Source organism: Drosophila bipectinata, chromosome XL (assembly GCF_030179905.1).
Source record: "Drosophila bipectinata strain 14024-0381.07 chromosome XL, DbipHiC1v2, whole genome shotgun sequence".
Lineage (NCBI taxonomy): Eukaryota > Metazoa > Arthropoda > Insecta > Diptera > Drosophilidae > Drosophila > Drosophila bipectinata.
The window spans coordinates 10,142,456-10,162,017 of record NC_091734.1 but is presented as its reverse complement, the minus strand read 5'-3'; the positions used below and the strand labels follow the sequence as shown (position 1 = coordinate 10,162,017).

At 39.5% G+C, this 19,562-nt stretch overlaps 2 protein-coding genes across 3 annotated transcripts; one reads left to right on the top strand and one right to left on the bottom strand.

Annotated features, from left to right (window-relative positions):
* Positions 1-1,139: 1,139 nt before the first annotated feature.
* On the top strand, positions 1,140-8,852 carry Bcat (Branched chain amino acid transaminase). Of its 2 annotated transcripts, none has more exons than XM_070279931.1 (6): positions 1,140-1,357; positions 6,292-6,708; positions 6,982-7,212; positions 7,277-7,583; positions 7,645-7,799; positions 7,860-8,852. In XM_070279931.1, exons 1-6 carry the CDS (start codon positions 1,307-1,309, stop codon positions 8,046-8,048), a joined length of 1,350 nt encoding a protein of 449 aa, XP_070136032.1. In that variant the 5' UTR covers positions 1,140-1,306; the 3' UTR covers positions 8,049-8,852. The 2 variants fall into 2 exon arrangements, with proteins under 2 accessions (XP_070136032.1, XP_017089156.2); XM_017233667.3 differs by lacking the exon at positions 1,140-1,357 and adding an exon at positions 3,739-4,115.
* Positions 8,853-9,086: 234 nt separating this feature from the next.
* On the bottom strand, positions 9,087-11,274 carry LOC108120126 (cilia- and flagella-associated protein 58). The gene has a single exon (XM_017233643.3). The coding sequence runs from the start codon at positions 11,045-11,047 to the stop codon at positions 9,329-9,331; it is 1,719 nt and encodes a 572-aa protein (XP_017089132.2). The 5' UTR covers positions 11,048-11,274; the 3' UTR covers positions 9,087-9,328.
* Between the last annotated feature and the right edge of the window lie 8,288 nt (positions 11,275-19,562).

Genomic DNA, 19,562 nt, shown 5'->3' with positions numbered 1-19,562 from the left:
TCAAACCTTGTAGTGTTTGTAAAGTCCAAGTATTGGAAGCCCTGGAAGCCAGGATCTAAAATCGATAAACGATAGCCTGACAAGGCCAATTTTTTGAACGATTGCCAACACTAGATGATATTTAATAGATTTAGATAAGCCTGTAATAATACATTATGTCTAATTTTTTATAATTTATAATACGTAGATAATTACAAAATATTTTAATATGAATATAATATAAACTGAAACATATTTTATAAACTAGTATCTAAGTTAAAGGACCTTGAAAACTAATTTTTTATAAAAAAGGATCTTAAAAAGGAGGATTTGAGATCCAAAATAATAAGATTAATAATAATAATAATATAATAAGAGTTTTGTTTTATTTAAAAGTCAATGAAATCTAGTTTTTGGAAATAATATTTTCCATACCTTTAAAATATCCCCGAAAAACTTCCATTTACTTGAAGGCCCTTCTCCTTGAAAGCCCCCTCGGCCTGAAGGTCGCCCACAAATTCAAGTCAACGCCAACCGCGTGACCCACTGAACCAGGGACCCCGACCATGGCCAGGAAGGAGGCACAGCCAGAGAGAGGGAGAGAGATATGTACAAAGCCAGAGCGACACACATATTACAAGTGGGCACCGGGCCACTCTCCATCCATTGACCCTCTCGCTCTGGCCCGTACATTGACATTGAACTGCTCCCCGGCATTGATTGAACAACAAAAGCAACCAATTCAAGAAGACGGCTCGCTAATTTATTTGTTTATCAACCAGTTCAGCAGCCCAAGAAGAAGAGCCAGAGAGCGGCCAGAAAGGGGGTCGCGAGAGCGAGCCATGTAATGTAACCAGGAGAGCCTAGCTCTTACGCAGATCTCTCACTCTATTTCTCTTAAGTTACAAGACGCCTGGTCCGGGCCAAGTGGGTGGGCAGAGAGGCAGAGAGGGTGCATACACCGTGCACCTACTGGAATTCTCTTATCAGCCGTCGATCGTGATGCAGCTAATTTAGATATTGCATCAGCCAGGATTAGCGAGGGTCTTCACTCACTCTTCTAGTTGTTGTTGTTGTTTTCGCATCTAGTTACATATGTATGTATGTATTTGTTTTGAACAATCTGTCACAAACACACACACAGACGCTGGGAAATTTTGGCTTATCAGTCCGGCACGGGAAAGTACGACCAGGAAAAACAGGAAAATAAAAAACCAAATACAAAATAAAAAAAAAACATGCGCGTCACATTGCCAGAGGAACACAAGATGAAAATATTCCCCTCAATGATTATCAACTATATCCTTCAAAAACTTCATTTACTCCCATGTTGTATGAAAAAAAGGACATCCATAAGAAGAAACTAAGGAGTAGTCAGGTAAGAAACAAAAAGTGCTCGGAAGGAAGTCCTTCTAGTCCTAGTTGATAGCACGTGTGCGTCTCCTTAATGGATATTTATTCTTATCCTTATCTTCCTTTTTTTTCAATAAATCTGTATGTAACGAAGAGTTGTTATGTTTTATATGTAAATATATTTGGAAAAGTTGATTTTTAGAGTTCATTTACATGTAAATATGAAATTTTTGATACATGATTTATAAGTATTTGATACTTAATATTAAATTAAAGAAAATCCAACAAAACAACATTAAAATTAAGTCTTTAAAGATACTCTTTTATTAATATTGTACTATTTATCGTTGACTTAAGAAGATACTTATTAAATATTTAAGGTATTTCACTAAATTTTAGTTTGAAAATAACACAATTTTCAAAAAGTATTAAGAGGCACTGTATTAAAAAGTATTTTAAACATATTTTTAGCGTTTTGGTAAAGTTTTTAAACCAATAAAAATTGTAAGATAGTTAAAAAACACATCTTATATTCCAATTTTGTAGTTAAGTTTTATGATATTTATAGTTCTGTAACTAAAAAGGCATAACATAATTATATAGTTTGGAAAAAAACCAAAACCATAATTAAAATTTCAATGAATTTTTCCAATAAAAAAGTTAACTACCTACCTAGGCATGATATAAAGTTGTAGGCATGATAGGCATGATATAAAGTTGTATATAAAGTTTAAGTCAAGAAAAAAACTCTTTAATTATATAGTAAGTATGAATGTACGCTACGTACCGCTTGTTCCATTATGTACTTACCTTTAATGGAAACCACACAAGCTCCAAGCAGTACAAACAAGAAACTAGAACCAGAAGACAAGCCGTCAACCAAAAAATCAACTCTTAGCAAATATGTCAAAAAAGCACAAAAAAAAATCCGAAATTCTACAGAAAATAATTCGAAATTGTCGAGGCAAAAACACAAAAAAGTTGCCAAAAAAAAAAGCAAAACGAAAGAAATAAAAAACAAAACTCGGGTCGCCGAAATTGCCGATTGCTGCGCCCAAATAAGTACGCAGCCCATGGGGGGTACACAGCCCGCCACCCTGCCTCCCCCCACTTTTGGGGCAGCAACACAACCCGAAGAACAAGAATCGAAAGCCGAAGATCGATCGGCAAAAGGCCGAAAGAGCGCCAAACTTGAGCAAGAGAGCCGTTAAGGAAACAAAAGATCATTCGATTTTCGGCAATCTACATTTTGGCTACACTGCCCAAAAAATAATAGTAACTGGAAATAATAGTAACTTGACTAAAAATTAAATGATTTAAAAACAAGCAGGAAATATCAACTATTAAATAAATAAATTAAACTAAATTTATATTTAGTTAATCATTTGAGCTCGACGGGGTAACAAATTGTACTTTTTGGTCAAAAAATAAAAAGTATTTTAAAACTTGTGTGGCAAGTACATAAAAAAGCTGTCGGACATAAAGGAAAAAGATTTTTATAGTTGGTCAGTAAGCTCTGAACCTGTAATGATGATGACTATTGATAAAGTTGAGGTGGTCCTCGAAGGCTAGGAAGAAACCTGATGAAAAAGCTGTGGATAATAACTTAACCTTTGGGAGAAAAGTTACGAATCTTTCACTGTCACCAAAGAAAAACGGTAAGAAAGTATTATATCTCTATGTAGACGTTGAAGTTGATGAAAAAATGGGCCACGTTGGCAGCTTTAACTTCTGCAAAGAGATATAATACTTTCTTACCCCTTTTCTTTGGTCTTTTTATTTTTATTTTTTATATTTTTTAGAGCATCTTCTACAATGAATCCAACTAGGTTGACAAAAGTGAGTAATATTAATTACATATATTAATAAACATTTTAATAACTCACATATATTTTTAGGATTATCAGCCACCTAGCCAATTAAAATGAGTGATTCTTAATATTTACAGTTGATGTTGGGAAAACTCATTAATTAAGTAGGTTGTTTTTATAAATTTTCCTTATAACTAGTGCACAAAATCCTGTCACATATTAATATGTATTTCAAAAAGGTTGATTCTACAAGTCAGAAAAAATTGTTGACATTTATTATTTAAACAGGTGATGACTTATTGGTTCAATATATTTGCCAGTCATTCCCTTGTTTATTATATGTATTTTTCAATTTAATTTATAAAAAAACGTATGATGTTTTTCACCATTTTTTTTGTTTGTGTGGCGCAGTGTATGAGAGTGTTCTCGTCCTCTCCCCCGTTAGTTCTCTTAGCGGCCATTGGTGCGCTCTTAAAATGGCGATCAGAGGTAGGCGGGCCAGGTATGAGAGCGGGCTGGGAAGAGAAAGATTACCTGACAGATATTGCAGAGAGCGGCGACTATATAAGGTCGTGCAACCGTTCAGTTCGGTTGAAAAAAGCATAATTATCGTTATTCCTAGTGCGATCTGAAACACATCACCTCGCCAAACAGAGACCACCAACCATTTGCGGACTAAACAATTTATTTTTTTTTGCTGTGATCGAGTGATTCCGAGTCGAGTCTAGTGTGGCAAAGTGCATTTCTGTCAGTAGTTCCCTCCACACGAGCCACCCAACAAATAACTAAAATAACAAAGAAAATAAAGCCAAGAATAAAAGGTGATCGCGCAAGTGCGGCAAAGTGCAAGTGCAGAAAAAAAAAAAGAGAGCTGCACCTCCCCACCCTCCCAAAAAGAAAGAAAGAGTAACGAAAGAAAGTTCAACCGTTACAAGCGACAAAATGACGACCAAAATGGCCATTAACGCAAAGGTTTGTAATCGAAATCGAAATCGGGAACATTTGTAGCCACGCGCGCGCTCACCCGCCACCCGCCATCAACGCCATCAGCGCCACCGCCATCAGCGGCTGCCGAAAATAAATATTAATTTTAACAAGTTGGCAACAGACTCCCCGAATTGGGAATATTCGCGGCTCCGGCTATAGCTTGTATGTTAAATATATGCAAATCATGGAACGCGGCTCTCTATACAATTTTGTTTATCAGTTTTGAAAAAAAAATTAAATAAAAAAGGCAATAATAAAACTGATACAAGCCATAGCTGGAACTTAAATTCAAATAAAAATTAGACTTTTGTTACTTGGTTTTTTTACAAAATTAATATAAATATTTTATAGAAAACATTTGAAAAATCTTTAACAAAACCGTTTTTTTTCAAGAAACAAATTTTCTAAAAACAACTCTAAAAAAGTTTAAAGTTTACTTTAAAGTTTAAACCATATTAATAGTTTCTAACTATATTTCTAAAAATTTCTTTCACATTGAACTTGAAACAAAAAGACCAAAAAAAAAACTAGAAATAATTTTCAAAAAAAATCTTTTTGAAAGGCATACATATAGTAGCTTCTTCTACCCTCGAGAGGCAATCGCTCTTATTTCCAGACAAAACTATAAATAGAAGCCATTAATGTTTTATTTTGGACATTAATGACCGCCAACAGTCTTATCGCCCCCGAACATCGCCCGATAAGCGCCACAGGCAGACATATAGACGACATTAACTATATCTCCCTCTATAATAGACTTCTCATAATGAATTCTGTGTGCCACAGTCTACAAATATTTTGAACCAGTTTTTGGGATCGTGCTCTTCTGGTGGTTATTTGGAATATTTCGATTGGGTTTTTTTTTTTGGTTTATGGCTGATGCAATGACGACCACTACTGACAGCAGTTTTTGTTAGTTTTCTTGGCTTTTTAGTTTTTTTTTGTAGCTTAGCCTATAGTTTGGGCGATTTCATCAGCCAGTGCGCCATCAAGGAAATTCTGTCATCTTTGCATCAGCAATACCTGATTGTGTCTGGTTTTGAAACCGAGTTGGAATCTAAACTGCTGACTCTCGTCTGACCCCCGGTATTATATACATACATATAGTCGAATCTGAATTTGAATCTGAATTCGCAATATCCCCCCCCTTGTATGGAGGGGTTACATCAGTCCAATCTATTCGGCAGTCCGGCCGTAAACAAGATCGTCTGCCTTGCAAATTGGAAATTAATGAATGTGCAAATCAGTTTTCGGGAGTTGGCATTTTTTTTCGGGTCTAGAACTCAAAATTAGCATACTTCACAGGTTTTTTTTTTTTTTTTTGGAATTTTTTCAATTGCGGAAGCTTTATAAATATCATTAAAGTTCAATTCCCTTATGAGATTTTATTAAGAGGAGTTTAATAATTGAAATAAATAGGGTTTTTGGGTGGAGTTGTTATTAAAACTTGGATTTAAGGTTGCCATTTTACTATGGATGGCAGTCTAAGTAGGTTATAAGCCACATGCCTGTAATAAAATATAATATAATAAAAAAAATATAAGGATTCTAGTAGAATTCTATTACAACTTTAGTTCTGTTTTAATATTCTTGGAATAAGTCAAATATTTAGGTTTTTTGGAGCAGTTATGGTAGGCAGTATGGTAGGTGGCGAGGCACATGCCTGAGGAATTCGAGGGTTCTCTAGAATTCTATTTAAACTTTAGTTCTGTGTCATTGTTAGAGTTTATATAGACTGTTTTTAGGTTTATAAAAATAAAAAAAATTGAAAAATATTAGATAAATATTAGTATACTATATAAGACTAAAGAACCCTTAAGGTTTTAAACCCTAAAGTTAGAAGCAAGTATTATACGAAAATTCTTAATTCTTGAAAAAAAATCCAAGAAAACCTTTTAAAATTTTATTAAATTAAAAATTATTTACTTATTTAGCTTGTAGCCTTTGTTTTTATAGTTTTTTAAGTAAAATATTTAAAGAATAATAGAAAATGAATACATTTTTATATAAAAGAACCCTGACAACTTAGTTTTTAAGAAGAGAATCTATGTTTGGAGAAGACTAGTTCTTCCTTTACAAAATACTATAAATATTTTAGAATATAACTATTAAAATTAATAAGATCTTAATAATTAATAAATCTCTTTTCATATTTTTTCAGGATATTTTCCGCAACCAACACCGCCTTATCCGCTTCATCGAACAGTCCATCCGGCTGTGCAGCAACCAATCCCTGAAGGCGGCCCAGCAGCAACGCGAGCAGAAGACCTCGGCCGACTTCCAGATCACCGCCCAGGTGGACGCCCAATACACCAGCGCCCCGGAGCCGATCAAGCACGACCAGAACGTGGGCGACCAGTTCCGTGCCTCCCAGCTCTCCGTCCGGCTGGCCGCCCCGGAGCAGCTCCAGATGAAACCGGACAGCGACGAGGAGCTGGGCTTCGGCCGGCTCTTCACCGACCATATGCTGAAGATCTACTACCACAGGAACCTGGGCGGATGGCAGCGACCGGAGATCACGCCACTGGAGAATCTAGTCATGCATCCGGCCGCCAAAGTCCTCCACTACGCCGTAGAGGTAGGTTTCCACGGTTGTTTCCAAGCAATCGGTGTTGCTAGGGAAGGCAATGCCTTCCCCGCGAAATCGTGACTCTTTACTCCGGCTCGTGCCTGCACTTCCAGCCGTAATCCGGCAATCCCGTAATCCGACGATCTTTGCAAACAAGTGGCACGTGTGGACTGCTGGGGCTGACGTCAGAACCAGATCGTAGTTGCCATCGGCAGTGGCCTGATGATAATCCAATCAGTGATCTGATCTCTAATCCGTACCTCCCATCGGCTTTAATTGCAGCTCTTCGAGGGCATGAAGGCCTATAGGGGCGTCGATGGCAAGATCCGCATCTTCCGGCCGGATATGAACATGAACCGCATGAATCTGGCCGCCCAGCGCTCCGGCCTGCCCACCTTCGAGGGCAAGGAGTTCGTCCAGTGCCTCTCCCGCCTGCTTTCCATCGACTCCGAGTGGGTTCCACACACAGATACCGCCAGCCTGTACATCCGTCCCACCCTGATCGGCATTGATGTGAGTATTTTGTGGACTGGAACTGGAACTGGAACTTGGAACTAATCCTTACTCCCACTTACAGCCCACCTTGGGAGTAGCCTCCTCGGACTCCGCCCTGCTCTACACAATCCTCAGCCCTGTGGGTAGCTACTTCAAGACAGGATCTTCCGGCGCCGTATCCCTTCTGGCCGATCCCAGCTACGTGAGGGCGTGGCCGGGAGGCGTGGGCAACCGCAAAATGGGCTCCAACTACGCACCCACCATCAATGTCCAGAAGGAGGCCGCCGCCAAAGGACTGCAGCAGGTCCTATGGCTGTACGGCGAGGACCACCAGCTCACCGAAGTGGGCACCATGAACATCTTCATGTTCTACGTGAACGATCAAGGAGGTAAGTGATGAGGATGTGCCTTTAGATCCTTTAGATCTCAACATTCGCATCCCTTTTGCAGAACAAGAACTGGTTACCCCGCCACTGAGTGGCCTGATCCTGCCGGGCATCACTCGGGACTCCATCCTGCGCATGACCCGCCAGTGGGGCAAGTTCAAGGTGAGCGAGGCCAACATCACCATGCCACAGGTCTGCGAGCTGCTCAACCAGGGACGGGTAAGTCAAGGATCACCCTCGTTATCCTGTTTTGTGTTAATTTTTTGTTATCCTTTCCAGCTGCTGGAACTGTTTGGCGCCGGCACTGCCTGTGTGGTTAGTCCCGTTAACAGGATCAACTACCTCGGCCAGGACCTCTACATACCCACCATGGAACAGGAGAAGCCAGTCCACGAGCTCATCCGCGAAACGCTGACGGACATCCAGTACGGCAAGGTGGACCATCCCTGGTCGGTTGTGATCGACTAGGGATTCCACATCCTCCTTCTCTGTTCTTCCTGGTCCCACCTTCCTTCCCACTACACACACACACCCCCCCTAAGCAACCGCTCCCGCTCTCCCCCCCCTTCTAGTATTGTGTATTAGTAGGACCGTAGTTGGTTGCTAAACAGCTCGAATTTCGATTAATTATCGGGCGATATCATCATTTAATATATATATCCAATCTGTATCCTGTAAGTTGAGGATCGGGCCATGTAGACCATTAGCCGATCCGACTAAGTTGCATTTAACTGTATATTTATTATTTATTTATGACAGGAATTTAATTGTTTATTGTACATAATTCCAGCTGGTTCAATGTTATATTTATAGTCCTCTATATACCAATTTAATTTTTTTTTTTTTAATATTTGATACATGTTTAGTTTGCAGTAATAGTTATTTGTTTTTTTTTTTCATTTTGCGATTTTACCTTCAAGCAGCATCGACAGAAAAGCAAAAATTACCAACAATATAGATTTAAAAATTTTACAACAAAAATATGCGGATAATCCGCATGTCGGGACATGTCTCGGCATGTCCTGGCAAATCGATAAAAAACCGTACCGGAGACGAAATGCATTTATTAGTGAGTAAGTTATCGAGGCGTTCTTGGAGGTAAAAAGCGGCGCGAGAGTCCGAGCTGTGACTAAAGCTAATCTATACCTGAACCTGTCAGTAGAACCTAGGCCTAGGCTGTAATCCTAATCCGAATCAAGCTGTATACTATATCTTTACTCTTTACCTTAGTTGTTAAGTGAATCAAGCTATGAATAAACGAAGAGAAAACAACCTTAAAGGATTTCTTTTTGGGGATTTTGGTTTTGGGAAAACATTATTAAATTAAGGGTTATAAAATAACATTAAAAAACCTTCAAGATCTATATCAGAGTTAGCTGTCAACCTTAGCTTTTAAGGCATGTGGTTCGTCACCTATGCGAACTGCCTACACTAGGGATGATCCTCAAAGCCCTGAAGAGAAAAATTAGTTATCGATAGTCCCCCAATTTTAAATTTTGGCGCCGATAAGTCTCATAATTTTAATGCAGTTGAAATTTATTGCTTATTTGGTCACACTGATTAGGAGCAAGCTTTTCGGAGTACGCCGCTTCGGAATTTTTCGATTTCCAGCCAAGATGAAGGATATATTGCGGTATGTTGTGTTATTCCTACTAAGAGATCTTTTAAAGTTTCCAAACTAAATCCAACAAGGATCTTCAAAATAACAGTAAATGGATTTGTGGCAAACAAGGTAGAAAGGATACTCTCTACTTGGCCAGATTAAAGGCTTTGATCTCGTCCGGGGTCAGCAGGGAAGAGCGCAGAGCGAGGATCACTGCACGCGGCTGCTTGCTCAGGAGCTCCATTCGCTCCGCGGCCACCATCTTGTCCTCCATCTCCTGGCAGTCGTAGACTCGCTTGTTAATCTGGTGCATCTCCTCGATGTTCTCGGCCCGCCGCTGCTTCCTCTCCTCGATCATGACGGCGATGTCCTTGTACGCCTGAACGTCCAAACGATGGGTATTCTCGGCCTGGGCCACCTGGTTGCGGTACTGGCGCTCTCCGAAGCTGGTGGGTTCCTTCGGCTTCAGCATGCCCTCCTGGATGGCCTTTTCGCGGAAGAACTTCTGCTCATCCCGCTGGCTGAGGAGCTGGTCGCGGATCTCCCGCTTGAGGGCCATCTTCTGGCGGGCCTGCTTCAGGGCCAGCTCGTTGTCCTTGGCCTTGAACTCGCGGATGAGCAGGTTGGTGATCAGCTGCTCCCGGGCCTCGATCTCGTGCTTGATCTGGCTCAGCTGGAAGCCCAAACGGGCGGCGTTCATGTCCCTCGCCTGGATCTCGTCGAGGCGCCGCTTCTTCGCCATGCCCACGTAGGTGGCGGTCACCGGACCCAGTGCATCCAAAATACCTCGCTCCGGTTTGCCCTTCGTAGACTTTGCCGTGGCCACCCGTGCGGCTCGGCTCTGGGCAGCAGACGTTTGCAGGGCATTCATCAGCTCCCGCCGGTTCTTGTCCAACTTTATGGCATCCTTGATTCGGTCCTCCTCCACCTTGGCCAGGAACTCGCGCCGCTCCCGCCGCCCTTCCTCGACCATTGTCTGCTGGTCCTTGTGGCGCTTGTTGCGCGCCTCCGTTATCTGGACTATTAGGTCGCGCCGGAAGTTGGACGCCTTCAGGCCCTTATTCATCTCCTCCGCCTTGCGCTCCAGCTCCAGCTTCCGCTGCTCTGCAATCGCCTTGGCCCGCTCCGTCTGCATCTTGTCCGCCCGCTGCCGCTCGTTCGCCAAGATAGTCTGCCTCACGACCAGGGCTGTATTCGCCTGGTCCACCTCCGCCTTGAGCTGCCGGAAATTAACCACATTCCTGTGCAACTGGATGCGTTTGCTGGCCGCCACCCGCTGGCGACGCATCTCCTCCGCCAGGGCAGCGGTAATGGCGCCGTCGGTCCGCTCCAGCTGCTGCTTGGGATTCATGTGGGTGTGCCGGTCGGCGGCCAGTTCCTCCACCTGGAACTTGATCAGCCGGAAGAGCGAGTTCTCCGCCACCGAGTTCTGCGACTTCATACGGCAGGCCTCCTTGTCGTAATCGCATCCTGTGCCTGGTAACGGTTTCAAGTAGCTCAGCATGTTGGGAATGGGCTCTTGGGAGGCGGTGGCGAAAAGTGAAACTCCCGGATCATCCCAAGCTCCAAAACCTCGTAAAGGAGGCGTCTCATGGTGCGGCTTGCGTGTCCGCAAAGCAGTTCCAGTCAGAGCTGGTGGCCGTGCAGGATCAGGAGCCTCGTCTGATTCTGGTTTGGTTGTCGGTTCTACAGCTGGAGCCTCAGCAGCAGTCGGTTCGGTGTTCGGCTCCCCAGCCGGAGTGGGTGCAGGAGTCACTTTCGAGGCCGATTCAGCCACCGTTACCAGGGAAGGTGCTGGAGCTGGAGCTCCACCCAAAAATGGTTCCGTATCCGGGTCCACGTCGGCCACATCAGTTCCGTTCATTTTGATACTTTTTTGTTTATTTCCTCCTCAGGAAAATATAACTCTTGAGGAAAAGGATCAACTACCGAACGGAAAATACCTAATCCAAGGACTGGATTTTGTCGAGACTTGGTTTTCAACCCGCTGGGAGTCTTTGTTTAAGTTTTTGTGTGTTAACTTAACGCTAGGAGCTACCCCGACTGAATGGAGTGGAAGTTTCTCCACAACTACCAGGATTGCTTGAGATGACAGCTTTTGAAAGGATAGAAGTGATTCGGTAAGAAAACCAAAAAACACAAATTAAGAGATTAGCAAACTATTTAGAAAAATAAATTATTATATACATGATGTAATAGATAGAATAATAGTATTTAACTTAAATTTTAAAAAATAATTCATTTCATACATATAGTATGTCAAATAACTATTTTTACATCTACATTTATAGCGACATCTGTTGTTAAAAATGTTGGGATAAAGCGACATCTTGTAACCAAAACATTTGTCCCCAGATGACACTTTTGTGTTTCTGTAATGTAATATTCTGTAATGTAATGTTTTTTTTTTAAGCACAAAGATATAAATTATTTTTTATATTAGTTTTAACGATTTAAAAAATTAGTTTTTAGTCAGAACAATTAATGCTATAACTTTCACGCTTTGAAAACTTGTAACAAACTGTAGACCCAACTTCTTTACTAAAGCTTATTCTTTAAATAATGATCTAAATAAGTTTATGATCTAAAAAGTATACGCTTATCCATAATACGATATAGTCTTTGTAATAAAAATAGGTATAAAGTGTATACCATAATAGAACAAACATATAGAATATTATAATCAGAAGTTTTAGCTATCCTTTTGAGACTAAATACTGCACTAACTTTTCAGTTTCAAAAAGAAAAACAGATTTTTTTTAGAACAAACCCAAAACATCAAAAACATCTTAAAAAAGCTTCTAAGAAACAATTTTGAACTAATGAAAAATAATAATGTGGAATAATAATAAGGAACTAATGATAATAAAAATAATGCCAACAATGTCTTTCAACTATTACTCTTTTATTTTTAAGAATGTGGTCAATTCTCCATTTTAACTCAGCATTTCATCATTTCAACTAAAAAAAAAAACCTACTAACACTTTTGTTTATTTTCTTGAAAGGGTCATAGCGACCATATTATGTATATTCTTGATCAAGATCACCTCCAGTTGATAGAAGCATGTCAGTCTGCCTGTTTCTACTACATTCTATAGCTGCCATATAACTGATTGGAAATTCCACAACTATGTATCTCTAATAGGGAATTGGGATTTCCTATAGAATTAGGATCTGCCGACTATATCTTATGTATTATGAAAAACTATTCACACGCCTCCAACTTTAAATAAGTTTTAAAATTAAGCCGTTGATTATATTCACTCTAATTTTTATAAAATTATGTATATTGATTTCGAAAACGCTTAATTTTAAAACTTATTTAAAGTTGGAGGCGTGTGAATAGTTTTTCATAATACATAAGATATAGTCGGCAGATCCTAATTCTATAGGAAATCCCAATTCCCTATTAGAGATACATAGTTGTGGAATTTCCTTTTACATTTTATTTTATGTTACTTGAACAAACCCAATATTTTAAATATCGAATACTAATATTTTAAATATCGAATACTAGTATTCGAATAATCGAATACATCATTATGTGCTGTGAAAAAGTTTTAGACTGAACTTTGGCCTTTCTGGAGAATTTTACCAATATATTTAAAATCTGTGGATAAGCATATGTTTGATACTCAACGATTCCCATATTAAATATAACTATTAAGCGCTTAAAATAAAATAATTTGTTGCTTTTAAAAATTAACTAATTAAGAGAAATAAAATTACACCCACAACTACAACAGCGTCATCTGTTGATAATTTCCTTTGTATTTTTTGGCTAATAGATGTCGTCTCGGTCAAAAATTATAACCATAGAGAGCTCCAAATCTTTTATTGGTTCTCTTTCTCGCCGTGTGAGGGCGCTTATAGGAAGCTACAGTTATTTCATTCCCAATACAGCAACCGTTATTTACACATGGTCAGTATGAAGCTATGCTTCTCTAATTGACTTGAATTAGAAAGAGATATGTACGCATATGAGGTCGTTTCTAACCTTGTAATATTAAATTACAACACAAATATTACAACAAATAGGTACACCAAACAAAAAAAAAAAAAAAAAACAAAAAATAAAATATCGGAAATATTTTTTCTGAATTTCAGGCTAGCTTAGGTGCAACCTTTGAGAATCGAGGAGGAGGGCGCTATTTTTAAAATAAATTATTTTTATTTTTTTATTGAATTTCTACTAAATTAAAAACATTTTAGGCAATGTAATAGGTAAAAACGGTTAATTCTTGTCTTCATTGATATTTGATTTCCTGTTGCCCTTAAAATTAGGCAACGGAAATATGAGAAAGTGGCTATATCGCCTCCAATTCTTATCCGATTCTTGCGGGGGATACCTTTAACGATTTGCTGATCGATTTCCCATCAATCTGCATTGAAATCTCGACACAAAATATTTTTTAGATTTTTTTCAAATTTTTCCTGGGGAGACCCCTTCAGAAAGCGGTATTTTGGAATATGCCCCCTTCGAAGACTATATCTTGGCCAATTCTTATCCGATTCTTGCGGGGGATACCTTTAACGATTTGCTGATCGATTTCCCATCAATCTGCATTGAAATCTCGACACAAAATATTTTTTAGATTTTTCTCAAATTTTTCCTGGGGATACCCCTTCAGAAAGCGGTATTTTGGAATATGCCCCCTTGGAAGACTTTATCTTGGCCAATTCTTATCCGATTCTTGCGGGGGATACCTTAAACGATTTGCTGATCGATTTCCCATCAATCTGCATTGAAATCTCGACACAAAATATTTTTTAGATTTTTTTCAAATTTTTCCTGGGGAGACCCCTTCAGAAAGCGGTATTTTGGAATATGCCCCCTTCGAAGACTATATCTCGGCCAATTCTTATCCGATTCTTGCGGGGGATACCTTTAACGATTTGCTGATCGATTTCCCATCAATCTGCATTGAAATCTCGACACAAAATATTTTTTAGATTTTTTTCAAATTTTTCCTGGGGAGACCCCTTCAGAAAGCGGTATTTTGGAATATGCCCCCTTCGAAGACTATATCTCGGCCAATTTTTATCCGATTCTTGCGGGGGATACCTTTAACTATTTGTTGATCGATTTCCATCAATCTGCATTAAAATCTCGACACAAAATATTTTTTAGATTTTTTTCAAATTTTTCCTGGGGAGACCCCTTCAGAAAGCGGTATTTTGGAATATGCCCCCTTGGAAGACTTTATCTTGGCCAATTCTTATCCGATTCTTGCGGGGGATACCTTAAACGATTTGCTGATCGATTTCCCATCAATCTGCATTGAAATCTCGACACAAAATATTTTTTAGATTTTTTTCAAATTTTTCCTGGGGAGACCCCTTCAGAAAGCGGTATTTTGGAATATGCCCCCTTCGAAGACTATATCTCGGCCAATTCTTATCCGATTCTTGCGGGGGATACCTTTAACGATTTGCTGATCGATTTCCCATCAATCTGCATTGAAATCTCGACACAAAATATTTTTTAGATTTTTTTCAAATTTTTCCTGGGGAGACCCCTTCACAAAGCGGTATTTTGGAATATGCCCCCTTGGAAGACTTTATCTTGGCCAATTCTTATCCGATTCTTGCGGGGGATACCTTAAACGATTTGCTGATCGATTTCCCATCAATCTGCATTGAAATCTCGACACAAAATATTTTTTAGATTTTTTTCAAATTTTTCCTGGGGAGACCCCTTCAGAAAGCGGTATTTTGGAATATGCCCCCTTCGAAGACTATATCTCGGCCAATTCTTATCCGATTCTTGCGGGGGATACCTTTAACGATTTGCTGATCGATTTCCCATCAATCTGCATTGAAATCTCGACACAAAATATTTTTTAGATTTTTTTCAAATTTTTCCTGGGGAGACCCCTTCACAAAGCGGTATTTTGGAATATGCCACCTTGGAAGACTTTATCTTGGCCAATTCTTATCCGATTCTTGCGGGGGATACCTTAAACGATTTGCTGATCGATTTCCCATCAATCTGCATTGAAATCTCGACACAAAATATTTTTTAGATTTTTTTCAAATTTTTCCTGGGGAGACCCCTTCAGAAAGCGGTATTTTGGAATATGCCCCCTTCGAAGACTATATCTCGGCCAATTCTTATCCGATTCTTGCGGGGGATACCTTTAACGATTTGCTGATCGATTTCCCATCAATCTGCATTGAAATCTCGACACAAAATATTTTTTAGATTTTTTTCAAATTTTTCCTGGGGAGACCCCTTCAGAAAGCGGTATTTTGGAATATGCCCCCTTCGAAGACTATATCTCGGCCAATTTTTATCCGATTCTTGCGGGGGATACCTTTAACGATTTGTTGATCGATTTTCCATCAATCTGCATTAAAATCTCGACACAAAATATTTTTTAGATTTTTTTCAAATTTTTCCTGGGGAGACCCCTTCAGAAAGCGGTATTTTGGAATATGCCCCCTTGGAAGACTTTATCTTGGCCAATTCTTATCCGATTCTTGCGGGGGATACCTTTAACGATTTGCTGATCGATTTCCCATCAATCTGCATTGAAATCTCGACACAAAATATTTTTTAGATTTTTTTCAAATTTTTCCTGGGGAGACCCCTTCACAAAGCGGTATTTTGGAATATGCCCCCTTGGAAGACTTTATCTTGGCCAATTCTTATCCGATTCTTGCGGGGGATACCTTAAACGATTTGCTGATCGATTTCCCATCAATCTGCATTGAAATCTCGACACAAAATATTTTTTAGATTTTTTTCAAATTTTTCCTGGGGAGACCCCTTCACAAAGCGGTATTTTGGAATATGCCCCCTTGGAAGACTTTATCTTGGCCAATTCTTATCCGATTCTTGCGGGGGATACCTTAAACGATTTGCTGATCGATTTCCCATCAATCTGCATTGAAATCTCGACACAAAATATTTTTTAGATTTTTTTCAAATTTTTCCTGGGGAGACCCCTTCAGAAAGCGGTATTTTGGAATATGCCCCCTTGGAAGACTTTATCTTGGCCAATTCTTATCCGATTCTTGCGGGGGATACCTTTAACGATTTGCTGATCGATTTCCCATCAATCTGCATTGAAATCTCGACACAAAATATTTTTTAGATTTTTTTCAAATTTTTCCTGGGGAGACCCCTTCACAAAGCGGTATTTTGGAATATGCCCCCTTGGAAGACTTTATCTTGGCCAATTCTTATCCGATTCTTGCGGGGGATACCTTAAACGATTTGCTGATCGATTTCCCATCAATCTGCATTGAAATCTCGACACAAAATATTTTTTAGATTTTTTTCAAATTTTTCTGACCCCTTCAGAAAGCGGTATTTTGGAATATGCCCCCTTCGAAGACTATATCTCGGCCAATTCTTATCCGATTCTTGCGGGGGATACCTTTAACGATTTGCTGATCGATTTCCCATCAATCTGCATTGAAATCTCGACACAAAATATTTTTTAGATTTTTTTCAAATTTTTCCTGGGGAGACCCCTTCAGAAAGCGGTATTTTGGAATATGCCCCCTTCGAAGACTATATCTCGGCCAATTTTTATCCGATTCTTGCGGGGGATACCTTTAACGATTTGTTGATCGATTTTCCATCAATCTGCATTAAAATCTCGACACAAAATATTTTTTAGATTTTTTTCAAATTTTTCCTGGGGAGACCCCTTCAGAAAGCGGTATTTTGGAATATGCCCCCTTCGAAGACTATATCTCGGCCAATTCTTATCCGATTCTTGCGGGGGATACCTTTAACGATTTGTTGATCGATTTTCCATCAATCTGCATTAAAATCTCGACACAAAATATTTTTTATATTATTTTCAAATTTTTCCTGGGGAGACCCCTTCAGAAAGCGGTATTTTGGAATATGCCCCCTTCGAAGACTATATCTCGGCCAATTCTTATCCGATTCTTGCGGGGGATACCTTTAACGATTTGCTGATCGATTTCCCATCAATCTGCATTGAAATCTCGACACAAAATATTTTTTAGATTTTTTTCAAATTTTTCCTGGGGAGACCCCTTCAGAAAGCGGTATTTTGGAATATGCCCCCTTGGAAGACTTTATCTTGGCCAATTCTTATCCGATTCTTGCGGGGGATACCTTAAACGATTTGCTGATCGATTTCCCATCAATCTGCATTGAAATCTCGACACAAAATATTTTTTAGATTTTTTTCAAATTTTTCCTGGGGAGACCCCTTCAGAAAGCGGTATTTTGGAATATGCCCCCTTCGAAGACTATATCTCGGCCAATTCTTATCCGATTCTTGCGGGGGATACCTTTAACGATTTGCTGATCGATTTCCCATCAATCTGCATTGAAATCTCGACACAAAATATTTTTTAGATTTTTTTCAAATTTTTCCTGGGGAGACCCCTTCAGAAAGCGGTATTTTGGAATATGCCCCCTTGGAAGACTTTATCTTGGCCAATTCTTATCCGATTCTTGCGGGTGATACCTTAAACGATTTGCTGATCGATTTCCCATCAATCTGCATTGAAATCTCGACACAAAATATTTTTTAGATTTTTTTCAAATTTTTCCTGGGGAGACCCCTTCAGAAAGCGGTATTTTGGAATATGCCCCCTTCGAAGACTATATCTCGGCCAATTCTTATCCGATTCTTGCGGGGGATACCTTTAACGATTTGCTGATCGATTTCCCATCAATCTGCATTGAAATCTCGACACAAAATATTTTTTAGATTTTTTTTAAATTTTTCCTGGGGAGACCCCTTCACAAAGCGGTATTTTGGAATATGCCCCCTTCGAAGACTATATCTCGGCCAATTCTTATCCGATTCTTGCGGGGGATACCTTTAACGATTTGCTGATCGATTTCCCATCAATCTGCATTGAAATCTCGACACAAAATATTTTTTAGATTTTTTTCAAATTTTTCCTGGGGAGACCCCTTCAGAAAGCGGTATTTTGGAATATGCCCCCTTGGAAGACTTTATCTTGGCCAATTCTTATCCGATTCTTGCGGGGGATACCTTAAACGATTTGCTGATCGATTTCCCATCAATCTGCATTGAAATCTCGACACAAAATATTTTTTAGATTTTTTTCAAATTTTTCCTGGGGAGACCCCTTCAGAAAGCGGTATTTTGGAATATGCCCCCTTCGAAGACTATATCTCGGCCAATTCTTATCCGATTCTTGCGGGGGATACCTTTAACGATTTGCTGATCGATTTCCCATCAATCTGCATTGAAATCTCGACACAAAATATTTTTTAGATTTTTTTCAAATTTTTCCTGGGGAGACCCCTTCAGAAAGCGGTATTTTGGAATATGCCCCCTTGGAAGACTTTATCTTGGCCAATTCTTATCCGATTCTTGCGGGTGATACCTTTAACGATTTGCTGATCGATTTCCCATCAATCTGCATTGAAATCTCGACACAAAATATTTTTTAGATTTTTTTCAAATTTTTCCTGGGGAGACCCCTTCAGAAAGCGGTATTTTGGAATATGCCCCCTTCGAAGACTATATCTCGGCCAATTCTTATCCGATTCTTGCGGGGGATACCTTTAACGATTTGCTGATCGATTTCCCATCAATCTGCATTGAAATCTCGACACAAAATATTTTTTAGATTTTTTTTAAATTTTTCCTGGGGAGACCCCTTCACAAAGCGGTATTTTGGAATATGCCCCCTTCGAAGACTATATCTCGGCCAATTCTTATCCGATTCTTGCGGGGGATACCTTTAACGATTTGCTGATCGATTTCCCATCAATCTGCATTGAAATCTCGACACAAAATATTTTTTAGATTTTTTTCAAATTTTTCCTGGGGAGACCCCTTCAGAAAGCGGTATTTTGGAATATGCCCCCTTCGAAGACTATATCTCGGCCAATTCTTATCCGATTCTTGCGGGGGATACCTTTAACGATTTGCTGATCGATTTCCCATCAATCTGCATTGAAATCTCGACACAAAATATTTTTTAGATTTTTTTCAAATTTTTCCTGGGGAGACCCCTTCAGAAAGCGGTATTTTGGAATATGCCCCCTTGGAAGACTTTATCTTGGCCAATTCTTATCCGATTCTTGCGGGTGATACCTTAAACGATTTGCTGATCGATTTCCCATCAATCTGCATTGAAATCTCGACACAAAATATTTTTTAGATTTTTTTCAAATTTTTCCTGGGGAGACCCCTTCAGAAAGCGGTATTTTGGAATATGCCCCCTTCGAAGACTATATCTCGGCCAATTCTTATCCGATTCTTGCGGGGGATACCTTTAACGATTTGCTGATCGATTTCCCATCAATCTGCATTGAAATCTCGACACAAAATATTTTTTAGATTTTTTTTAAATTTTTCCTGGGGAGACCCCTTCACAAAGCGGTATTTTGGAATATGCCCCC